The sequence below is a fragment of the Crocuta crocuta genome, unplaced genomic scaffold (assembly GCF_008692635.1).
Source record: "Crocuta crocuta isolate KB4526 unplaced genomic scaffold, BGI_CrCroc_1.0 scaffold130, whole genome shotgun sequence".
NCBI lineage: Eukaryota > Metazoa > Chordata > Mammalia > Carnivora > Hyaenidae > Crocuta > Crocuta crocuta.
Genome location: NW_027527920.1, coordinates 9242588 through 9267575, shown reverse-complemented (window position 1 = coordinate 9267575; position 24988 = coordinate 9242588). Strand labels below are relative to the sequence as shown.

The following is a 24988-nucleotide window of genomic DNA, read 5'->3' as shown; positions in this document are numbered from 1 at the left end:
TTAACTTGAAAATGCTCCTGTTCAATTCCACCTGCTGATTTCTGTTGCTGGAAGAGCCATGTGGGATGCTTCTGGGGTGAAAGAGCACTTTTTTTCACTCCTCAGAGCTCCCACCTCCCTATCGGAGAGCAGCCTAAACAGTCTTGATACCCTGGTAGAACGTTATAAGGCACAAGTAATCTTTTCAAACAGAGCTAGGAAATTGTGTCACCTGTGGTGTTCCTTTCTCCCTGTTACCCCATCTGTCCATATGAAAAAACCAGTTCCACTTGCTGAGTGCCTGCTCTGGGCCAGACTGTACTCGGTGGTTTATGTGCATTATCTTATTTCATCTTCCCTATGGAGTAAGTATTGGTATCATAAGCTTGATGGGAAAGAAACTGAAGCTCAGAAGGTTGTTAATTTGCTTAAGGCTACCCAGCTGGTAAGTCTCAAGAGGTACATTCAAACCCAAGGTTATCTGACTCCAAATCCTATGATCTTTCCTCTTTACCATAATGCTCCTCCAAGATGAATCACTAGGGCTCTAGGGAAACTGACTCCCCAGAAGTTAGGGCCATGTTCCTAATATCCCTTAGCTAGTTTTGCCTCTAGAGCTTAGTAAAGAAAGGACAAACTAATAGCTTCAGCCTGAAGACACCATGGTGGGAAATATCTCAGCCTGTACCTGGGAAAGCTGATGCCCACCCTAACCAGGCTCACCATAGCAGAATTTCTTTCTTTTATTTCTCTCATTGACTGCTTTATTTCTCCTTCCCCAGGTTCCTACCTACCTTCCAGCTACTCTTTCTCCCCATATGGCAGCAAGGTCTCAGGGGGTGAAGATGCCGACAAGGCACGAGCCAGCCCCAGTGTCAGTTGTAAATCCAGCTCAGAGTCCAAAGCCCTGGACATCTTGCAGCAGCACGCCAGTCACTACAAGAGCAAGTCTCCCACGGTAAGTGGCACTGGCTGTTCCCAGAACCCAGGAAGGCCAGATCCAGGGTCTGCGAGAAGGTGGGCAAGTTCAGGTCTTAACTACAGTGCAGCTTGGCTGACTTGACGTTGGCTCACCAGGCAGCTCCATGATTCTTAGATGTCCTATGTTTGTAAGGAGTCCTATTATGGGCTCAGAGCATCTTGCTGTCATGTATATGTCTCTCACAACAGTGCTTTGTGTCTGCTTTTTTTCCAGATAAGTGATAAAACGTCTCAGGAGAGAGATCGGGGAGGTTGTGGAGTGGTTGGGGGTAGTGGCAGCTGTAGCAGCGTCGGGGGAGCAGGCGGGGGTGAAAGGAGCGTAGACCGGCCCCGCACCTCCCCTTCTCAGCGTCTGATGTCCACACATCACCATCACCACCATTTGGGGTATTCATTGCTCCCAGCACAGTACAACCTACCCTATGCAGCAGGTAAGCCTTCTTCCCTACCCTTTTTTTTTTTTTTTTTTTTTAAGATTTTAAGTAATCTCTACACCCAACATGGGACTCGAACTCACAGCCAGGAGATCAAGAGTCTCATGCTGTTACTGACTAAGCCAGCCAGGTGCCACTCCACCACCATCTCTCTTTAACTTCATCCCAGTAGCATAGTAGCATTGCCTGCAGCAAGGGACCCCCAGCAAGAATCCTCTCTTTTTTCTCTTGTTCCGCTTCTGATCTGTCTAGGATCTTATCCTCCTGCAGACAGTCATTAAAGCATATGACATTTATTTCCTCCCTTGGAGCTTAGGGACTCTCCGTCTCCTCTAGAAAACTGGCTTCAATATCCAGAAGAATAAGGATCAGGTGTTCCCACAGCCAGAGAGAAACAGGCAGCTAAAAAGTAGAGCCTTATTACACTATCCACAGCCACTCTATCTGGCCAAGTATCAGATTTCTTCTGTCAGCACCTCAAAACTCAGTGGAGCCAGGAATTTAAGGAGAAACTCCTCTCCATACCTACCCATCTGATAAAGAGAAAGTGTTTAGTCAAAGAGTTCTGGGAGTGTTACACTAAACATGCCCTCCTCTCTCACTCAGGGCTTTCTTCTACAGCCATTGTTGCCAGCCAGCAAGGCTCCACTCCCTCACTGTACCCACCCCCGCGGAGGTGAGAATGGTAAGTCACTTTAATTGGGGACAGCACCTAGAGCAGGGATAGTTGATAGGTATCACAGAATCCCTGTGGAGCCTACGTGAGGGAAAGCTGTGTGGGGTCGGTGGTCTGGAAGTGGTGGAACCCCAGCCAGCCCTCTTGTACAAGTCTCCCATTAAGCCATGTGTGTCTGAGGAGAGCTGTAGAACAGCTGTCCCTGTCCCTGCGGGGGGCCGGGACTGGCCTCCCTGCAGTTCGTTTTCTCAGAGCGCCACCCTGTGGTTGTTACACCAGCAGGCTGAGTGCCTGGTTATCTGTCCATGTTTCCCTTGCAGAACACCAAGTGCCCGGATAAAGTCAGCTTCACGGGCCCGGACTGGCTCACCCAAGGAGGTGCTGGAGGTGCCATTTAGACATCAGTTAAATGGTGTTGATCATCCTGTTTGCCGTTCCCACCATGACCGAAGGCAGACCCTTGGCTATCTCACCTCCACCAGATCCCCGGACTCCCCAACCCTCCCTCTTCCTCAGGAGCTGGAGAGCTGGTACTTAGCAAAACTATTTATTCTCTCGGCCACAGTCGTGACTGTTGTGGCCTCTGTGGAGATGAAGGCACGGGGAGCAACCAGGGGAACATGGCCTCAGCCCAGAGAAGTCACTGCTCCATTCCCTAAGCCCCTGGTCAGCTGCCAGAGCAATGCCAACTCCCTCCACCCCACCACCCCCGGGAGGGACTCCCAAGCACTGGGTAAGGTCTGAAGACAGCACAGCAGCCATACCCGTCACTGTCATTACCACAGTCACCAGATCCTGCATCTCCCCAGCAGTATGGGCCCTGGGAACTGGCAGCATGTGGAGGAACTAGAATCTCAGGAAAGAAATTGGGGGCTGTTTTCTCTGTACTTGTGAAAACAAGGTCTTCATCCATGAAGACTTCTCCCCTCTCATGTGAGCACATATAAATGCTCAGAGCCTAGCCTGGAAAGGAAGACCAAGGCCTTTGCCCCACCGTGGCTTTGGGCTACCTGTCAGGCAGAGGGCCGGGGTCCCAACACCAGCACAGGGCTCCCCAGGGATACTTGGGAGTGAGCTGGAGCACGAATGGAGTCTGTGAAAAAGAACCTGCATCCCCACTAAGTCCTGCTGCTTCTTAGCCCCCAACTCCTTGCCGTTTTCTGTCTTTCCTCCTTACCCCTTGGTGCCTTTCCCAGGGGGATCCCCATGCTGATCTCTCCTCCTCTTTTCCACTGCTTGGCTCTTTAGACTCACGCAGGAAAAATAGTATTCCCCCCCAGCATGGGGAGCTTTGGAATCTGCCAGGTCACCTTAGGGCAAGGCCCAGGAGGGAGGCCCTGGGAGCACCCAGCAGTTCTTAGAGATGTCCTGTCCCTTCAGCCATCTGAGGGAGTATCCTCCTCATTTAGGGCCACAAATATATACAGCCCAGTTCCTCTGTATACAAGTACATGATTTTATATAGCTCAATCTATAACCCCACGTGTGCCAATATAAGCTGTGTTTCTTTGTAACACACGTTTTCATTTTAGGGGCCACTGACCATCGAAAGTTATGTGTTCCTTAAACCCTGGGAGAACACATCCAAGCCATTACTCCTCAGAGCCACAGAGTGTACTCAGTGGAGCTGTGTTGTGAGGCAGCAGACATTTCTTTGTTATCCTTAGAAATGCAGTCTACCAGCCCAGCTTTGTGCTCTTTGCCCTGGGAAAGTAAGTGACCGTGATTTATTGGAGTCACTTCTTCCCCAAGGTATGGGGAGCTTTAGCTCTTATTTTGCTTTTGAGGGGTCATCCCTTTGTTCTCCTTGGCTATCTTTCTTTGACCTTCTGGATTGAGAAAGACTGACACACACCAGCCTAAGGCTAGAGAGGGGTATTTGTGACCAGAGTGCCAAAGTGACCATTTAAGAGCAAGGACTTGGCTCAGACTCCATTTGGGGCACGGGGGTGGAATACAGTAAGCACAACGCCCAGCAGAGGCTGCTTTCCAAGAACCCTGGAGGCCTACTCTAAGAACTGCTTAGGGTCGTTTGCCCAAGAGGAGACCCTTTGACCTATAGACCTTTCCTCTAGGCTTTCATGTCAGTTGTTTGTGTTCAAGTTGGGTTGAGTCCTTCCCAAAACCCACTGTCTTAGACCACTTTGCAGGCCACCAAGCAGCCTCCCTTTTCCCCATCATTCCCTCTGCCTCCTGCTAAACCAGTGGGCAGTGCTCCGGGCAGTGACTTTCCCTTTCATCCGTGGACGTTGTTGGTTTGGACACCTTCACCCTACCTAATCTGAGTCACCCCCACCCAGAGGATGACTCTGAATTTCAGCCTGATTGTGCCCTCCCAGGTTCCTGTGGGGTGGAGCCAAGGGCCCATCTCTGTTCCTGTTTGTTTTTAAATATTGTTATGTGTTTTGTAACTGTGGCGCTGCCTTGCAGCGTGCTCTGTACATATTGTAAAGAAACCGTTGGAGTAATTTTCTTTCCCATTGGGCAGGCCTGGCCCCACATTCCTGCCCTTCCACTTGGTTCTGTAACACAGAGAAGAGGAACTTCTGTATTAGCAGGGCAGTCTTGGGTTCTGCAGAAGGGAACAGCTTTTTTTTTTTTTTTTTCATTCCTTACAAAGAAACATTTGGCTCTCTGATCCTTATATCCAAGTCTCCCTAGAAGAGTAGGAGCTGAGCTCCCAGAAGAGCGGGTGAAAGCAACAATGGCAAAATAGCACTATCTTTTCCTGGTCCCCGTTCCTTGAACGTGCAGCAGCAACAGCAATGGAGGAAGTAGAGACCCTTGACAAGTGCTGAGTGGAGGATCTGCTGTCCACCTCCAGCCTCTCTATATAGAGAGGCACACAGGTAGGACTACCTGTGGCACCCATGACCTGCTCAGAGAGATGAGACACCACTCCATGAGCAAAGGCTGGAATAGCTTGCTGGAGCCAAGGCCAACAGACCAGAGCTGTGAGCCACCCCTGCCCAGGCCTCTTCACAGGCCTCTTTCACTGGGGCTCCACAAGGAGGAGCTGGAGGGAAGGAGCCTCATCCCCAGCTAAGATGGCCAGGGCTGGGAGAGTTTTGCTCTTTAGGGTTCACAGCTGCTTCCTCACTTAAGGTGTGCCGGTTTCCTTCATCCCCCTTCCCTACTTGTACATGTATGTGTACATGCACCAAGTTCCTTTCTCTTACCTCATCCCCTCCACACATCTCCAGGTCAAAAGACCACATGCAGAAGGGTTAAGAAGGCACCCCATGAAATGAAATGGTGATTCTTGAATCTTCTCTCCAGGCTTCAAGGGGAGGGTGAGAGGATGTGGTTTTGGGGGTGGGAGGGTGAGACTGTAGAAGGGCTAGAGTTACTGTACACGGGCTTTGAGGTCACCCATGTTGCTTATTATGCTGTGTACCCTGTCACCATCCTAATGTCTACTCTCCTGCCCCTGTGATTCAACTGGGCAGCTAGTTGGCCCCATAATTCTGGGCCTTTGTCATTCGTTTTACTACTAGGGCATCCCAGGAAGCTCTCTGATGATCCTCTGCCATGGGCCCCTCCTGGGATCAGGCCCCTCCCAGGCCCCGCCCCCAGCCCCTCTTGCCCCAGCCCACCCGCTTGCCTTGGTGCTCAGCCCCCCATTGGGAGCAGGTTGGGGCGAGCTGGAGGCCCGGGCTGGAGGGGCAGTGTTGCTGTTCATAGCTTTTGTTCCATTGGCGTTGCTCTGTTGGATTTAATTTCNATATATATATATAAATATATATATTTACAAACTGTACTCTTTTTGCCTTTGTACATTCAGGCAAGAAGAGAAAATAAATCTTTTTAAGAGACAATCACAAATCTGTGAGGGCTGCTGGTTATTTCTCTTGGAGTTTGCTGCTGAGCTGCCTCCTCCTCCCCCACTTTTCTGTTTTCCCTCAGCTTTCCTGATCTTCCTGGTCCTGCTCCATATGCATCCTCAGCTCCACCTTCCCTGGCTGATGGCAAACTGTTGAATCCAGTGTCCAAACTACCTGCCCTGCAGCCCTTTCTTGCCCAGTGGTGTTTTTCCAGCATGGCCACTGGCTTATCCAGGGCTTTCATCCTGTGCCCTGGCCTCTCCTTCCCCCTTAGATCCCGTTCACCAAAGTGGCTTTGGACCCCATCCCCTGGAGGCCCTGGCTTTGGACGCTCACTTGTGAAACTATGCAGCTGGGAGCTCTCGGCTTCAGAGTTTGCACTATTGAAACCTGCCTGGGAGTTAGAACGGACAGTTTTTAGGAATGAGAGAGAAACTGTCTCCTACCATTCCCCCCAGATTCCAGCCTCCAGAGTGCTCTGATCGAGAGCCCAGAAAACCATTCCTGGCTGGAGGACTCCTGTGGCCACCCCATCAGAACAAGGGCTAAGGATTTAGGAGTCCAGAGCATTTGATCAGAATTTCAGAGGGTGGTATATTCTGAAACACAGCCCAACCAAACCATTGTTCTGCCTCTTGAACTTTCTCCTTTTCCTTTGATCTCCTGCTCCCTTTTTTCCCTTTCTACTTCCTTTTCTTAATTGGCTTTGGAATTGAAGTATATTTTTAAATTATTTGTTGTATTTATTGAATAAAGTTTTTAATGTCCCTGTTCTTAAACTTAGACTTAGTTTGCCTTTCACATATCCTCCCTACCCCATTCCATTACCCCTCAAAATATTACACCTTGCAAGTTACTTTTTTGATTGGAGTGCAGCTTTTGGGTACCATATTTCTTTCCTGCCAGAGGTCCTATCTATCTAGCAAAATTTTTCTTTTGAAAGAGAGATTCAGCACTTCTAACTCTAGCTGTATCGAAGGGGATCCACCAGCAGATGGCAGCAGAACCCCAGACATGTTTCCTGTCCCCTCTGCAGTTTGAAGGACAAGTAAAGGACTGAGTTCAGTCTTGGTTCTTTTTCCCGCGTCGGAGTTCAACATAATCCTAAACTGCCTACATTAACTTGACCAATGTCAGCATTCACATGGACCTCTACTGTAGGTGCCTCACAGCAGTGACTTTTTCAGTCACTGCCTCTAGGGGTTTTATCCATGGAGGACCTCTTCAAGTCCTTCCCCTAATACTGTGGAAGGTAGAGGTATTGCACTCACTTTTAAGAATATCAGGTAGAGTCCAAAGTTAGTAACTTGGCCCAGTGTGAAAACTCAGAAAAACTAAGGACAGCCACAGTTCAACAGTAGATAGTTCCAAAGAACTTAAGGGACACCTGGCTAGCTCAATTGGTACAGCATGTGACCCTCGATCTGAGGGTTCTGAGTCTGAGCTCCACATGTGTAACCTACTTAAAAAGGGGGGGACCTAGCTCCCTACAGTGCCACTCAAGAGCTTACTCAACGAGCTGGTGGTGCAAGGGAAGCGGCAGCCACACCTTCCTAAAGAAGGTGTGTGCTGCTTCCTTCAAACACCTCCAGAAATGGGAATGTCAGGCAGCTCCATGCAAAAGCCAAAACCCAGTTTCAGGACCCAGCCTTCTATACAAAAGGAAACACTATGAACAGCTTGGATCCTGGGTAAAGACTCTCTTCTGGATGAAGCAGATACGTACATACCTCTCTAGGGGGTACTGGCAGTTTGTCCAAGACTCCTAGCAACCATGTTTTGCAGTGTAATCGTGGCCCCAGAGGCCTCAGCCGGTTTATCTGTGTTGATGCACTGCAGCTCTTTTCCTGAGAAGCACGTATCACACTCATGCTACGTTAGGCTCTAGACTCAAGAGAGTAGTGGTAGAAAGCTGGTCCTGGTACAGGAATGAAGAACAGACCAACCACAACTTTAAATCAGTTTATTGACACAGTAACACAACACACTTGCCTCCCTGACACCCCCACCCCCTTTACCCAATCTAGATCTCTCCCCCTTCCTCCCTCCCTTAGGATGAGCTGTTCAGTGAAAACAGAAAAGGGCAAGCCACTTCTACACCCCCAGTCCCACCCCTAAGCCCTACAGGGCAGGGTCTCAGGCACTACTCAGAACCTGTTGAGAGACAGGAGGGGCAGTCAGCACTATGCTCGGCCAGGCAGAGGCATCCAGTCCCTAAGAGCAGGTTCCCACACAACCCCCAGGCCCTGAGTTGCTCTTCTTCTTGCTCTCTGCTCTTTGTGACCCTAGGCAAGAGACACCTTGGAGCCTGGGCCTGCAGCCAGGAGCAAGAACTCCTGGCTATGATTTTCAAATTGGGAGTTTGGCTAGTGTTTTAAGGCCCCGGCACCCCAAAGAAAGCCCTGATGGTGGGAGTGAACTTCAATGCCCCTATTTGAAATGCACTGATAACATTGAACAGATTAAGCCAGCTTAACCAAAGGCCAGAATAACACTAAGCTTCGTGAAGAAGGAGGGGGGTCAGACCTGGTTTCTCCAGGCCAGACACAAATGCACACAGAGGAGCCCAGGTAAAGTGTCGAAAAACTCAAGGACACAGCCCAGGGGCTGAAAAGCCTATATTCAGAGTCCCTGGGTTGACAGGAAGCAAAGAAAGAAAATACACAAGTCTTAAAAACCAAAAAAAGAAAGCCCAACAGCAGGGGAACCTGAGCCTGACACTGCCTTCCACCAGCTCCCCAGGCCTTGCCCCTAGACCCAGACAGTCCCTCCCGCTCTAGGCAATGTCCTCCCCTAGGCTAGACAGAGCACATCACACAGCGCAGTTTAAAAAGCTTCTAATGCCAGTTCATAAACATCTTCATTTACTATTGGTGATTACATGTGAATAATAGGTTTATACTGTTCTTTATGGAAAACAATTTCAACGAGTCAACTCTGAGAACACAATAGGCAACCCTCACCCTGAGCCCCTCAGCGTCCTTCCCTAGACAGCAAGGAGCCCCCTCTTCTGTCCCAGGGCTGCCTAACTTTCCCTCTCCCCCCACTGTGGCTCTTGGGTAAAGCATCCTCTATGACCATTAGTCCTCATCGGACAAGTTCTGGTCCAGGGGGTAAACCATGAACATCACATCTGGCCGAGAGGGAACACAGGGATGGCCTGGACGCACAATCTCAAAGCCCAAGAAGCTGAAGGTCTTCAGGAGTGGAGCTGTAGGAGTGTAAAAAAGATTCCAATAAACACAAGGGCAGGTTCAAATCAAGGGAAAACAAGAAATAAAGCTGCAATAAATAAGTACTAGGCCTAGCACTCCCACCCCTGTAATTTCCCAGGGTTTGTATAGCAAACTCAAGAGCCCTACTTCACAAAATAGGAAACCCCTTTTCCCTTCACTAGTTGCCCACTGTCTGGGCAGTAGGTCTCAGGTTGTTTAGACTCCTCACCTCTGTCTTCCCGGCCCTTCCTGAAGCAGATGAAGACGTAGTTCACTTTCATCTTCTCTTCAGCAAACTCTAGCAGTGCTAACAATCTGCCAGAAGCAAAGAAAACAACTCAGGCCCACTACCACCTCTCCAGACTTTCCACCCCCCTCAGCCCCCATCTCTCAAAAAAGGCTTCCTGAGGCTCACAGCCAGTATTATAAATAGGGAACCTGCAAGGAAAGTTTCTTATTTCAAGAGCCCGGAGTTCAGGAAAAAATAAGCCACAACCCCAAAGAAAAACATTACTGAACTATCTCTTCCTGGAGTAGGGATTCTTCACCTGAAATTAAGTGTTAACCAACTTCACTAACACAGTTAGCAAGACAGTACGGGGCCAAGGAAGAGACCCTGGTTTTTTTTTTTTGGAGTCTTCTCAAGTTGCCAAGTTTGATGACCACCTGCCACTGAGATGGACTCTAGGTCCTAACACTGCCTAAAAGGATTTCCTTAAGAGACAGGGACCACTCGAGACAACTCTGTCTTCAAGACTGTTTTCTTATACACCTGACTGCCTTGGAGGGCCTGGCCTTGCCCAATCCAATGAAATCCCACTGTATCTCAGAGCTTCCTGGCCTTTTGAACTGCATCACTGTACAGTGGCTCAAGGGGGATTTAATGTCTGATGAGAAGAGTGAACCAAGGGGCAATTAAATGACAGGGATTTGGTTAATGTGATAATGATCCCCTTTAACCTATGACAGGCCTATTTTACTGGCTAAAAATAACCTTTACAAAATGGTATCTGCTTGGGAAACCTAGAGCTAAGGAAGAAGGTAGACTCCCTAATTCATCTGTTACCCCAACGAGCACATGCCTTTCTCTGGAATGGGCCCTCCTTCCCCTCCCCCAGCACTTCCTCCTTACCCTTCTTTGCTCCCATCAGCTAATAATCCATCTGGGATTTCTACAAACAGGCTCTGGCTGGACAGGACTGCATCCCAGGAAGAGACTTTCACCTCAGTGACCTCATACTGGAAGTGGACGATGTGAGGTTTTCCATCATTCACAGGGAGGTCCTGGGTCACAGTGAGCTTCTCGTCCTGGGAGGGGATCAGATCAGAGGACCAGATCACTACTGCTCTGGCCACATTATAGGCTCCCTAACCTAGATGGTTCCTGGGAGTCTTCTTGGGCCAGTCTCAGGGTAGCATGGGATAAAGGGCACACTGAAAATGTACAGCCGCATGCTGGCTAATTAAAGCCATCCATCACTCATCAGGCAAAAAGACAAGTTGATGGCAGCTAAAAGCCAGTATAATGGGAATATTTACCAATGTCCATGAGATGCCAAGTACTGTGCCAGGTGCTTTCCCACTTTTCAGTCACCGCCACAAGCCTCTGAGGTAGTTATTAATATCCCCATTTTAAATCTGACACACTGGGGCCCAGAACAATTAAGCAACTGACCCAAGGCTCCATAGCTAAGAAATGGCAGAGTTGAGACTCATACCAAGTCTCCCTGATTCTAAGCCCGTGTGTGTCCCCCAGCACCATGTTCTTTCTTTCCTTTCTATGAAAGAGCAACATTAGCAACAAATGAGGATATATGTGAGGGTTTGGCTGCAGCCCAACTCAACCAAAGCCTGCTCCCAGGTAGACTGCAGGGTCAATGTGGTCTCCCCTAGGCACAGTCTCAAGAGACCAGAATTCAGCCACCCTGCGACCCTTCAATGCCAATCTTAGGGAGAAGCTAAACCAACTTCTGGGCCTTAAGCACAGGAGATTAAAAAGCAGCAAAGGGCTAACTGCCCCAGCCCAGATCATTCTCAGGCCAGACTGCCAGCAATCTCTAAAGCTCCTGGGATGTACCCTATGCTGCCAGGATGACAGATGATGGAGTTGCAAAGCCCAGTCTTCTTACCCCTGCTACCCTGCCCGCCCCCTATCAGGTTAGTATGGGGTGGAGAGCAGAATGCCTGATACTCTTGGACAATGGAAAAACTGCTCCTCCTGGCCTTTGGTACTTCAAGAGAAACGGAGGAGTCACACCAAAAAGAGTTCTTGCACCTTTCCCATTCATCATTCTCCCTCCCACTCAGGACCCCGAACCGGCACTAAAGTGCTGACCACCAAGCTGAAAAGATGGCAGTGTTTGCTGGTGCATATATCCTCCCCTCCTAGTACTTCCCAAAAGCCACACAGCAGCCTCTGCTCAAAAAGTTCCTCCCGATCCCCTACTGCCTGGCCTAAGGGAAGACCAAAGGCAGCAATTACTACCCTAAGCAGCAGCTGAGTGGCATCTGAGAGGGCTCTGCTCCAAGCCTTCCAGCCCAGAGTCCTCCTTACCTTATATATTAGAGCTGAGAGAGAAGGATCCCTGCCGCCCCCTCGCCCACCGGGGATCTTCGACAGTGGGTGAGGGGCATCAGGAGCACCACAGAGGCCCCGGAACAATGTGCCTGCAGCACTGGAGCTGGGGACAGTTACTCAAAGGCAAAATACTACTGCAAGAAACAGAGAAGGTAAGACTGTAAACAACAACACTTGAAAATTTAACTCAACATCCCACTCCAATCGCTGCCCAGGCTCTCCTTAAACAAGCACTACATCACTGCCTCCACCCTTTTGGCTTCAGCTTTCAGACGTATTTTGTATTCTTAAAGCGTACCCAGCATCATGTAGAAAGCAGAGGGAGTCCCAGAAATGCTAAAGGAATCCAGCTGGACATATCTGACCAGAGGAGCACCTGGTAAACATCAAACCAATCTCTGTGGCACTGACAAACCTTGAGAGGAACCCGATCCTGGCTTGCCTTCAAAGCCTAGAACCCTGTACCCCCACCAATCCCTTTCCTTATCCTAACAGTGTCTCAACAACCTATGTGACAGAAGCTCAAAACCTACACAATCACTTCCAGCTGGAGAGGCACACAGGCCTCAAGGTATCACATGGGTTGGGCGTAGGTACCATGTCCTGGAGGAACTCACAAGGCCACTTTTCCTCCCCAATCTAAACAAAAGAACTGAACAAGAAGACAACCCAGATCTCTCCAGGGTCAAGAACTGAATTAAATCCAGGGACCTGGCTTCCAGAGAAGAGGTACACTACAGAGCAGAGTATTGTGCTCTTGAGCTTGTACTTGGTATGCCACCAAATGTTGGGGATTCCTTGACCTTCTTTGCTAGACTCTAACCTGGGCATTGGTGTTTAGACAATACTGAAGCAATCGGTATGCACACTCAGGTGTATGTGTATCAGGGATGGGGTGTTGCTAGGAGAAGGTAGATTTGCTGGGAACTGAGTAAGGAAGCCAATAATCAGATGTTCAGAGAGCCAATAATCAGATGTTCAGAGAGGATGAAAGCTTCCTCAAGGAGCTCCATCATCTCCAGGTGTATACCCTTACTGCCACCATGATTTTCAGATGGACCCAACAGGGCTCCAAATCTGCTCCAGTGCCTTCTCTGAATCCTATTTAGTAGTTCTTTAAGCTGAGATGTAGCTCACTTCACAGGCCAACAGCAAGTGAAGCAGGGCAAAAAGTAGACTGCGTGTACACGACTCAGCAATAGGCCTGTCCCATGGCCGCCACACCCCAGCCAGCAGGCAGCTGGAATGCAATGGATAACATACGGGAGGACACTGCAGCGGATGCTAGAGCCACCTCACATGACTGTGCCCATCTCTTCCCAACTGTGTGTTTACTGAGGTCATGCTGGTGGCTTGAATGGCCCCTGGAGGAAGTATTTACACCACAAAAATCATCAAATGCTAGAAGTCAAAAAGCAGCTATAAAATAATGCAAAGTACCATTCTTCACACTATTTGCTTTATATGCGGTGGCATGCCAGATTTGAATTCTTCACTTGGGTTGAGAGTGACAGAACTGAACTCACACCTAACACGGCAATGGTAAAAGAACGGAAGGGGCGGGGCGCCTGGGTGGCTTAGTCGGTTAAGCATCCGACTTTCGCTTGGGTCATGATCTCGCGGTTCTGGGTTCGAGCCCCACGTCGGGCTCTGTGCTGACTGCCAGCTCAGAGCCTGGAGCCTGTTTCAGTCTGTGACTCCCTCTGTCTCTGACCCTCCCCTGCTCACGCTCTCTCTCTCTCTCTCCTAAAAATAAACATTTAAAAAAAAAAAAAAAAAAAGAACGGAAGGGGCATCCAGCTAAGATCCTCAGTACTAAGAGACCTGTGTGAACATTCCAGCTGAGGCACGAAGTCCAAACCCATCACTGCTCTAGCTCAGCTCCTCTTTCTCTCAAGGATTTCAACCAGGGGCCTGAAATCACACTTAGAAATTTCATTGGGAGGTGGGAGTTCCCAAGGCAAGGTCAGTGGGTCTAGAGCAGCACCAACACCTGGAGGTAAAAAACACAAGCACCACTTCCTGCCTCCTCTGGAAAGCCTCAGGCCATCCTCATCTCCCCACTCTTAGCCTCACAGTTACTAGCAGAAGAGGCATGACTGAGGATTATGCTGTTTCCAAGGAAAGACTTATTTTCTACCGAGGACAATGAACAATTTTAATGCCCCCATTCCAATGTGTTAAGGGACAGAATAATGGTGTCCAGGCCAGAAAAAATTATGATATGGGGGGGGTCCCCCAAACAAAGGTACACACACAGATGCCCCACATGAACATTAAGTACTGTTCCCATTCCCTAGGGACCACTTCAGGTTCAGGTTCCTGCAGGAGCACCAGAGGGTGGGCCACTGAAGAAAGCTGGCTTGCTTGTAGGTCAGTGTAGTTACCTAAGAACCAGGCAGACCTCTCCCCTGAGGTAGACAGGTGAGATGTAGCCTTTTATAACAGAACCACATGGGTTCACAAAACCAGATCACCAAAGCCCTTGCACTTCTACAATTCTGGTGCCGACTTCTCAACCTAAGACTCCTACTTCCAGAGAAATTATTCTTCCCTGGTCTTTAGATGAAAGAGCTACATTCAACCCTTGATGGGCATTCTAACCACCATCTTGATTATAAGCTAATTTTTACTTGCAAATGGCATAAGCAATGGGGCCAACCCAATGAAATGATCAGAATACAGTGGATTCTCCTTTTTTCTAGATCCAGAATCCCCTTGTCTTCCTAGAAATAATCCCTAGGGCCTGCCCTATGTCCAACAGTAACCTATGTTCTCACACCTCTTAAAGTAAATGCAAGAAGTCTATTCCAAGTAACAAATCATTTACTTCCCCACTCTTACACAAGCCTCCTAGAAACTCTTCCTCCTCCCCACCAAAGTCTGCATGAGAAACCAAGTGTCTGTGAGTGAGGGTGGACAAGTGTTTCAGGTCCCCCCCCTGAGACCCACTTACAGTTTCCTACCAGAAACAGCTAGGGTTTAGGATAAATTTAGGAGACTCGAGATCACAGTCAACAATCCTCTTTCATCATCCATCATAATGGATCTGCTTTTAGTTATTTGCTGTGAATGGCAAACTGCTTCTCTTCCAAAAAACCTGATTGTCATTTCTGAAGTGAGAAAAACAGGAAGATGGGTATATATGTGGTGGTTAAAGAAATTAAGGGGCATGAACAGCAATCAGGCAAGAGAAAGAAATTTAAGGCACTCTGTCACTATTTGTAGATGACATGCTACTCTATACAGAAAACCCTACCACCTTCACCAAAAAACTAATAGATTAAATGAATTCAGTAAGGTTGCAGGATACAAAAATCAATTCAATTGATATAAAATCTGTTGCATTTATATACACTAACAACTATCAGAAGGAGAAATTAAGAAAACCATCCCATGTACAAATGCATTTTTTTTTTTAAAAATTGAGAGGCGCAGCGGTGGCTGAGTCAGTTAAGCATCCAACTTCAGCTCAGGCCATGATCTCATGGCTCGTGAATTCAAGCTCCACATCACAGAGCTCTACAGCTGGGAGCCTGGAGCCTGCTTCAGATTCTGTGTCTCCCTCTCTCTGCCCTTCCCCCACTCACGCTCTCTCTCAAAAGTAAACATTTAAAAACACAGAATATCTAGAACTAAATTTAACCAAGAAAATAAAAGACCCATACTCTGAAAACTATAAGACACTGATGAAACTGAAAATGATACAAACAAATGCAAAGATATACCATCACATGAACCGAAGAATACCGTTCAAATGTTCATACTACCCAAATCTAAAGACTCGGTGCAATCCCTATCAAAATACCAATGGTGTTTTTCTCAGAACCAAAACAAATAATCCTAAAGTTTGTATGGTTCCACAAAAGAGCCCCAATAGCCAAAGCAATCTGGAGAGAAAAACAAAGGTGAACATGTCATACTCTCAGATTTCAAAGTATATTACAAAGTTATAGTAATCAAAACAGTACGGTACTGGCACAAAAACAGACACAAAGGTCAAACAGAATAGACAGCCCAGAAACAAACCCATTCACATATGGTCAATTAATCTGCAACAATGGAAGCAAGAATATACAATGGAGAAAATATCATCTCTTTAATAAATGTTGGGAAAACTAGACAGCTATATGCAAAAGAATAAAACTGGGCCAATTTCTCACACAATACACAAAATTGAACTCAAAATGGATTAAAGACTTACATGTGAGACCTGAAATCATAAAACACCTAGAAAACATAGCAGTAAGCTGTTCATCAGTCTTAGCGCTATTTTTTTTGACTCTGTCTCCTCAGGCAAGGACAACAAAGGCAAAAAATAAACATACACAGAACTAAAAAGCTTGCAAGGGAAACTAACAAAACAAAAAGGCAACCTACTGAATGAAGATATTCACAAATGATATATCCAGTAAGTTAACATACAAAATAAATAAAGTACTCATAGAGGGGTGCCTGACTGGCTCATTCAGTGGAGCATGCGACTCTTGATAAGGTTATGAGTTCGAGCCCCACAATGGATGCAGAGATTACTTTAAAAAAAGTAAAATCTTAAAAAGAATTCATAGAACTCAGTATCAAAAATAATCCAATTAAAAAATGGGCAAAGAGTGGGTGGCCCAAAAAAAAAAAAAACATATGGGCAGAGTAAGGGTGCCTGGGTGGCTTAGTTGGTTAAGTGTCTGACTCACTCTCAGCTCAGGTCTTGATATCAGGGTCTTTAGTTCAAGCCCCGCATGGAGACTACTTAAAAAAAAATGGGCAGAGGATCTGAACAGACACTGTTCCAAAGACAACATACAGATGGCCAATGGGCACATGAAAAGATGCTCAATATCACTAATCATCAGGGAAATGCAAATCAAAACCACAGTGATATAATCACCTCATACCTGTTAGAATGGCTAGTATCAACGACAAGAAATAAGAGTTGGTGAGGAAGTGGAGAATAAAGCAGCTGTGTGCACCGTTGGTGGGAATGACATTGGTGCAGCCACTGGGCCAAGCAGCATGAAGGTTCCTCAAAAAATTAAAAACAGATATACCATGGGGCGCCTGAGTGGCCAGTTAGTTAAGTGTCCAACTTCGGCTCAGGTCATGATCTCACAGTTCATGGGTTCAAGGCCCGCGTTGGGCTCTGTGCTGACAGCTAGCTCAGAGCCTGGAGCCTGTTTCAGATTCTGTATCTCCCTCTCTCTCTGACCCTCCCCTGCTCATGCTGACTCTCTACCAGAAATAAATAAAACATTAAAAAATAAAAATAGATCTACCATACAATTCCACTTCTAGGTATTTATCTGAAGAAAACGGAAACACAAATTCAAAAATATATCCACACTTATGTTTGTTGCAGCATTATTTACGATAGCCAAGATACAGAAGCAATTTAAATGCCCATCAATATATGAATGGATAAAGCTGTGATATATATACACAATGGTATACTACTCAGCCATATAAAATAACAAAATCTTGCCATTTGTGAGAACGTAGATGGGCATAGAGGGCATTATGCTAAACGAAGTAAGTCAAAGACAAATATGATTTCACTTATATGCGGAATCTAAAGGAAAACAAATGAACAAAAGAAATAGACTTCCAGATACAGAGAACTGATGGTTGCCATAAGATGAAATAGGTAAAGATTAAGAGGTACAGTCCCCCAGTTACAAAATAAGACAGACATGGGCATATAATGTACAACAAAGGGAATATAGTCAATATTATAAAAACTCTGTACGTGACACATGGCACTATTTTGTAACATATATAAAAACTGAATCACTATGCTTTATGCCTAAAAACTAATAACAATATAGTACGTCAGTTATTTTTCAATTAAAAAAAAAAAAAAAAAACAGGGGCACCTGGCTGGCTCAGTCAGTAGAACGTGCAACTCCTAATCTTAGGATTGTGAGCCAGCCCCACAATGGGTGTAGAGAATACTTAAAAAATTAATTAATAAAAAAAAAGAACAGCCTTCTGTTCTTGTACTGGCTTTTTAATGTTGGAAATGGTATTGTGGCAAAATATGCCACCAATCTCAACAGAGAACGGTGAATCTTCTAAGAACCTAAATACAGTAAAAGTGGCTTCTACACACAGGTCCTTCTGTCACAAGATCCAAACCAGGTTAGGTTTCATATTCAGTAAAGCTGTCTTTACTGCCTCCAATGCCCAGCTTTTCCATTCTTTCCTCACATCCTGCTCACTCTGCTGGGGGGACAGGCATGGTTTAATCTTTACCATCAAAAAGAAGATTTAAAAAGCTCAGTCTCAGGGGCTCCTGGGTGGCTCAGTCAGTTAAGTGTCTGACTCCTGATTTCAGCTCAGACCATGATCTCATAGTTCATGAGATCAAGCCCTTTATCAGGCTCCATGCTGAAGGTACGAAGAGTGTTTGGGATTCTCTTGCCCATTCTCTCTGCCCCTAACCCACTCACGATTGTGCGTGCTCTCTCAAAATAAACATTAAAAAAAAAAAAAAAAAAGGCAGCCGCTCAGTCTAGAGTCTGAAAAGATCAGGCTTACTAAGAAGAATCAAATATAGGGGCGCCTGGGTGGCTTAGTCGGTTGGGCGTCCAACTTTCGCTTAGGTCATGATCTCACAGTTCGTGGGTTTGAGCCCCGCGTCGGGCTCTGTGCTGACTGCCAGCTCAGAGCCTGGAGCCTGTTTCAGAGTCTGTCACTCCCTCTCTCTCTGCCCCTCCCCTGCTCACGCTGTCTCTCTCTCTCTCTCTCCTAGAAATAAATAAAAAACATTAAAAAAAAAAAAGAAGAATAAGAAGAATCAAATATATCACTGAACCCAAACATCCACTTGGACTGGTTTTGCTTTTGGAGAAGAAATAAATATACCATGCTAGAAATGAGGGTGTCAAGTATCCAAGTCAATTCAGAAGAAAAATGGAAGATTAGAGCCTATCTGTTAGTGCCTTTTATTTCCTCGGTTCTCAGACATGCCCTTGGAAACACTCCTCAGGATACATAGGAGTGCTACGACAGATCACATCCTGCTGCCTCCAATTTAAAGCATTCTGTGAAACTGTTGCCTGAAATGTCTAATTTCATACACTGGCTGCAGACAGGCACTGCACGTAGCAGATGTATTCCTGGGGAGTGTTGCTGGTAAATCAAACTTTTATAATTCAAATCCTATTTTTAAATCTCTAGGGTGCTTACTATTTAAAGGAAGGAACTTAAAAATCTCTTAATAAGGATCTATTAAAGAATCACTTCTAGTTGATTTTATGTCAGTTTTGATTTTTATATTTAGTTTGCTCAAAGCAGTGGATAGCCTGCTATGTAGATTTAATATAAAAGTAATTCTGTGGCTAACTTCCATTCAGCTACATCTAACAAATATATGAATTAATATTCTTGATATACTTTTGATCATGTTTCACTTGAATCAGTGGCCTAAGCTTGCTCAGGTCTGCACACTTTCTCTCTGGTTTCTGTTACCTGTCCAGGTGAGGGGATGCTAAATGGCCTCAGTATTACCTATTTTGTGGTATCAAGTGAAAACACATAAAAACCGCATTCCCCAGCATTCTAATTCATTCCTCTCTCAACCTCTTCCGATCCACTCCTGTCTCAGGCCCTGCCTCATAAAAAACTCTCTAGGCCCAGACTTCCCTCACACAGGCTGCTTTTACTGAGACTAGGAAGGTCTCTGATGACTAACCCCTACGCAAAGAGGGACCAATCCAGGACTGCCATCGCATTTAGCTAAGAAGAAATAGGAAGAAAGGTGGGAGGTGATGGCCACCTCCAGTCTAGTGGTACTGTAGAGGCTGATTTCCAGCTGCCAATTCCCTTCCCATACGAGAAAGGGACCCTGGGCAGACGCCAGACATACGTCATTTCACTAGGGCTGTTCTATGTGCCAAAGGGAGTATACTTGCTAAGCACAATTATAAAGAAAATGACATCACCACTCTGAATCACAGACTGAAAGCAAAACTGGGTTTTGGTTGATTCTCCATAAGAAACACACTTACAGTGGCAACTAGAATATCTGCCTCAGAGGTCTGCTTATAACACAACTGATACTAGTACATCTTCTGCCAAAGGTAGGCATAAGCACATATGCCACAGACGTGGATGGATAGCTAGGTACTCATGCTTTAAAATTAAGCCTACATTTTACATTTTAAGTACCTTGATCTAGTTTATATAGTGAACTCAACACCCAGTTCCAGCCTCTCTTCCTGGGACAGAATTACTGAATTGCTTATACGGTATCAAAGGCCTAGGAAATTTTCTTAAGGTTTCTCTTATGCAAAGCATTTTATTCTGCTAACAGGAAATTATCTGTTTGGTTCACTTCAAGTAAGAAAATTCTTGCTCACGTACTTGGTTATTTCTGGTCTATAGCTTTCAATTAGACTTTACAGCCTTCAGTGTCATGGAGCTAACTTGAATCAACACTGCATACTGTTTCAAAAAGGGATGAGTTACTTTTTTTTTTTTCTAGAAATGCACATATATAACATCCTCTAACCCACTCCTCAGTCCCCCTTTTTAGATTTCTGAGCAGCTCTGAGGTTAAATTTGGATTTCTTGGCAGCACGAGGAATTACTATTATTAGTCCACATTGCTTTCTGAAGCATACCTCCAATTCAGGGGGATTCCCAAGTATACTAGGAGTCTCTCTGTGGAACGACCTTGAAGGGACATGGAGAAAAACTTGCTTATTGGCATTATGGCTTATCCCACACCCAATAAGCCATAATGCCAATAAATAACGAATAAGCAAAACCATATTCTTTGGGGGAAGATACATTCCATCACCCAGAGAACCATTCTGTGAAGATAGGGCAGCTCTGATGTGCTCTCTTGCCCTGTCCACCTCCAAAAGAAAACACCTGTAGAACCAAATGCTTCTCAAAGCCCATCAGACTAAGATTGATTCTAATATGGATATAAAGCCAGGGCAAGCGCTTCTTCACATACACAGGTGCTAAGCAGGCCCTAGACAGAGCCTTGTCCCCACAAATCCAGGGAGAGAAAGGCCATGAAGTTGGATTTTCTTGGTTTAAACCTCATGTTCAAAAACCGTAATAAAAGTGCTTATTCCTGTGTCTTCTTCCCTCCCCCACCATGAGGAATTTTGACATTCTGGAGGTACTAATCGGAACAAAACTGAAAAGGAAGAGCTTTGTTTTCAAAACATACTGCCAGTTCCTCTGCAACTATTTCTTCCAGGAAACCAAGCCTCCACCTCTTGAGTATTTCACTGGAGCCACGGAAGCTAGAAAGCCCATCCCCCATGCAATGAGAGCTAAACTCCTAGCCAGCTCACCCTCCCCTCTGCGGATACAAAACACCAAGCACACAAACTGGGAAGAACATCCGGCTCTTATCAGGATCCCTAGTTAGGGCCTACCAGAATCCTTTTAAAAGTTACGGGCAGGCTAGAGAAGGCTGGGAAACATGTTATAGAAATAGGATTGCCAAAACTCAAAGAAACCAGATATCCTGCACACACCACCCCACCCCCAGGCCAAGGTGGAGGAGCCTGATCCCAGGCCTTGCTCCAGCCCAGGAATTGCAGGCCAGCTGGCTCCTCCCTCCACCTGCCTTTCATACAGCCAAGCCCCTCAAATTACTAACACACTAAGGGCCTTGGAGACAAGCAAGCCTGTTTTGCCACTTAGGAAGCTGGAAGGAATCTTGAGTTAAGAGNNCCCCCCCCACTCTTTTATGTGGATGCACATGAGCCAAGCCAGAACTAGAACTCAGGTCTCACAGCCTCACAGTCAATGAAGACCCTTATGTATTGGTTCCAAGTGCCCAACTCTCAAGGCTCAGCCTGCAAAGGACTTGGCACAAGACCAGCTGAGTCCAGAGGACTACACAGAATGCCTGCTGAGACCACACCACCTTGCAAATCCCACTGTGGAGACAAAAACAAAAACAGAAAAGAAAACCCATCTCATTATACGCTTTTTGCAGACTTCTCGTTGGTTTCTTTGCTTCCCTCCACCCCTGCCCATCATCCTGCTCTCTCATTATCTGCTGTCTCATTATCCTCACCACACACGGCTTTATTACAAGCAATACCTGTTGCATCCAGCACCATCCAAGTATATATCCACCTCCATCCACCTCCTCAGCTCCAGAGGGGCTGGGTAGAGAAGATGGAATAAAAGCAGAACTGCAAAGGGACATGGATGTGGACAGCCTCAGAAAAAGAAACCAGAATGGGACTGTAGATAAAGAAGCCTTGAGAGATGGGGGTAATGGGTCCAAAACAACCATAACCGGGAAATGAGAAGGGAGTTTTCTTTCTGCGTGCTGGGAAGAAATACAGGTGGGGTTTAGTAAGAGAATGAAAATGCTAATGGCAGAGAACTGAGTAACTCAAGGTAGGAGAATTTAGGACGCTGTCAGGAATATCTTGGGAATTTCTGGACAATACCTGAGAAAGAAAAACTAAGAAATCCCTGAAGGAGACAAGGCCGTTTGCAGTAGAGAAAGAGTTGACATTCAGTAAAGAAATATGATGGGAAAGGTCTTGAAGGGAAGGGGAGAGAAGGCAGTGTCCTGGCTGTGCATTACAAAGAATCAACCTAGGGAGTTTTAAAAATACATACTAATAACCAGGCCCCACCCTAGGCCAGTTACACTACATCTTTGAAGGAGGGGGTCCAGGTGATTGACTTTTCAAACGTGCAGCCAGTGTTGAGAAACACGGAGATACAAGAAAACCTAAAAACACAGCTGGAATATTTAAGGATGGTGCTGCTAAAGGGCTGGGAAACAGCAAGTTAGAGACCATATTAGGGAGAAGGGAGCCCAAGTTTGAGAAGACCCCAAATGGCAGGTAGAGCCCTATGGGAAGAAAAAAGAAAGGAAGGATATGTTTGTAAAAGGAACTACAGCCTAGCTCTGGACAGACCACCGCACAATTTAAGGAGGATCTACAGGGAACAGATCTGTTTGCAAAACAATGAGGCCCAAGTATGGGGCAGAGGCCTTAATAAGGCCAATTCTGGGGACAAAGGGTCTGGTGTGGAGAACTAAATGAGCTTCAGACCTACTTCACAGAAGGGATAGCAACAAGTCTAGGTTGGTAAAAATGAGGAAGACAAAGAGACCCAAATTGTAAATGGAAGCCATTCTGATATATAAAAAGCAACAAGGGTTAAAAAATTGTGGGGAACCAGGATTATGGAGTTTCCAAGTGTTTGGGGCAGAAACACGGGGTATGTTTGAGGAAGAGATGGATGACAACAAGGGCTGCCTTGGGGAAAAAGAGAAGTAGAGAGAGGAAAGCTGAGTGATAAATTCTGCCTAGTTTGGGCAGGGGGGAAGTATCTATGAGGCAAGTTTAGAAAACTACTGGCACTGTTTCAGAAAGATGTGCAGCCTTTCTCTCTGATTAATGGGGGAAGACTGGGGTCAGATTTTGAGAGAAGAAACTTGCAAAGGCCCAGCCTCCAGAGTATGAGGCCTGATTTGCAGGCACTAGAGGGACAGGGAAAGAAAGGAGGCCTTCAATAGAAGCAGGTGGCCTGAGTTCTGTATTCTAATGGTGGGACTCAATGAAGAAGGGAAGAATAAGCAGCGTAAAGATGAGTTCCAGCTGAGATCAAGTGTTTAGCAGATAGGAGTGTTTTCTAGAAGAGTGTTGGGGGAACCCCACTAGCGGAATAAGACGGCAAACAGAAGTCCAAAGTGTTTGAGAAAAAAAAGGAAAAAGGTTGGGAGACAGGGAAAACAAGGCCTAACTGGGTAAGGGGTATCGAGGGAGGAAGGAGGATGGGAAAAGATAAAGCGGGAGCTAAGGGACCTAAGGGACCAAAGGGACAGCGGGGCATCACTGTAAAAACTATGAGGCCTGAGAAAAGCGGGGGAGGGGTAATAAATCCAGTTGAGAGCTGAAGGTTGGAGCCTAACTGGGGGAGGGGCGGCAGTGATGAGGGGTTTGGAGGATGCAGTTTCAAGGAAAGAGAGTCAAAGCGAAGGGCTAAGTGATTAAAGGGGGAGGAAGATAGATTTGGAGAAATAGGAAACAATCTGGGGAATCTGGATGAGGGAGAAAACCCAGTTTGGGGAATGTGGCACCGTCCGAAGGGACTTAAAGGAAATGGGGACTGGCTCCGAAGGTTGGCTTCTGGTTTGCGTGGGGGTTGGGGGTGGGGGCTTTGCGGGAGGAGGAGGCCTGGATGAGGGGGATGGGCCGGGCTGGAGGGAAGGGGCTAAAGAGCGGAAGGAGGCCCCGTTGCGGGGTTGGGGCTCGGACTGGNAGATGCGGGGAGGATGGGGGCGGGGAGCCTGGGCCGGGCCGTTACCTGTCCTGGGTGTTTATCATCCTCGGCGGCTCTGCTCAGGGTGGGAGGAGGCGGCGCAGGGAGTGGGTAGGTGGATGAAAGGGTGGGAGTGGGGTCGCGCGCGCGCGGGGCCGATCTCTGCGGGCTAAGTCCCTGTCAGGCCGCGGGCCCAGAGCCCTCCTCCTGCCTCAGCGAGCGCCTGCCTCCAACTGACCCTCCCCGGCCGCCGCCGACGCCGCCGCAACCGCCCCGCCCCCGGTGCCTCATCTGCATAACCCCACCCCAGAGCCGCACGGTGTCCTGGGAAACTGGGGCCCACAACAAAGGGCAAAGCCTGGCCCCGCCTCCACGCAGGCGCATCAGGACCTGGGAGCAGGGGTCTGGATAAGGAGCATCTTCTGCGGGTGGCTGTGGCAGTGGCCGTGGCCTTAGCTGCTGTGCAGGAAATATATGTTGTATTTCAAGTTGAGTTTTCTGAGCATTGACCCGACCTAGTCCAAGTCCCTAGGCCTTCTTTGAGAGGGACCAAGCAGGGATGTGTCATCTGTAGCCCTGGGAGAATATTATACAAAACAAAATCAGAAATCTAAGGGTAGTGTACATATATTAGCACCATTCCCAGACTAAGCCCAGGTTCACAGATCTCAGTTACCTCAGCTCATAATGCAGATCAATAATCTCAGCTGCCAGCTGAGATCAACAATCTCTGCACCTGAAAGATACCTCAGGTCAATGGTTAAGATCTAACACTGGCTAGTGGTCATGTGAAGCCAAATCTCTGTGGGTCAGGATCACAGTCACCTGACAGAAGTGATGGAAGGCACTATCACTAACTTGTTCACTTGAGATCACAGTCATGCAAGGTTCTAGGTCACCTCCATTCACTATCCCTGCTGGTCCTTATCACAGGTCAGTGATAACAGCACACAAACACTGGGGCACAGACCCCTCAGATGACAGTCGCTGCAGGCCACAAACACAGGTACTTCAACACAATCTGTTCATAGTTAATCCAGACT

At 46.9% G+C, this 24988-nt stretch overlaps 2 protein-coding genes across 3 annotated transcripts in view; one reads left to right on the top strand and one right to left on the bottom strand.

The window, feature by feature from the left end:
- ZNF609 (zinc finger protein 609) overlaps window positions 1–4675 on the top strand; it is a 181409-nt gene extending 176734 nt beyond the window's left edge. For both annotated transcript variants that reach the window (XM_077747205.1, XM_077747197.1), the window contains exons 6-9: window positions 762–937; window positions 1175–1391; window positions 2001–2079; window positions 2391–4675. In XM_077747205.1, coding sequence (XP_077603331.1) covers window positions 762–937; window positions 1175–1391; window positions 2001–2074 — 467 coding nt within the window. In that variant the 3' untranslated portion in view covers window positions 2075–2079; window positions 2391–4675. The remainder of the gene's footprint in view (window positions 1–761; window positions 938–1174; window positions 1392–2000; window positions 2080–2390) is intronic.
- Window positions 4676–8715: 4040 nt separating this feature from the next.
- On the bottom strand, window positions 8716–24010 carry OAZ2 (ornithine decarboxylase antizyme 2). The gene is given in 6 exon segments (XM_077745296.1): window positions 8716–9105; window positions 9339–9424; window positions 10242–10417; window positions 11664–11744; window positions 11746–11821; window positions 23991–24010. Coding segments are annotated over 6 exon segments (570 nt in total). The 3' UTR covers window positions 8716–8974.
- Window positions 24011–24988: the final 978 nt, after the last annotated feature.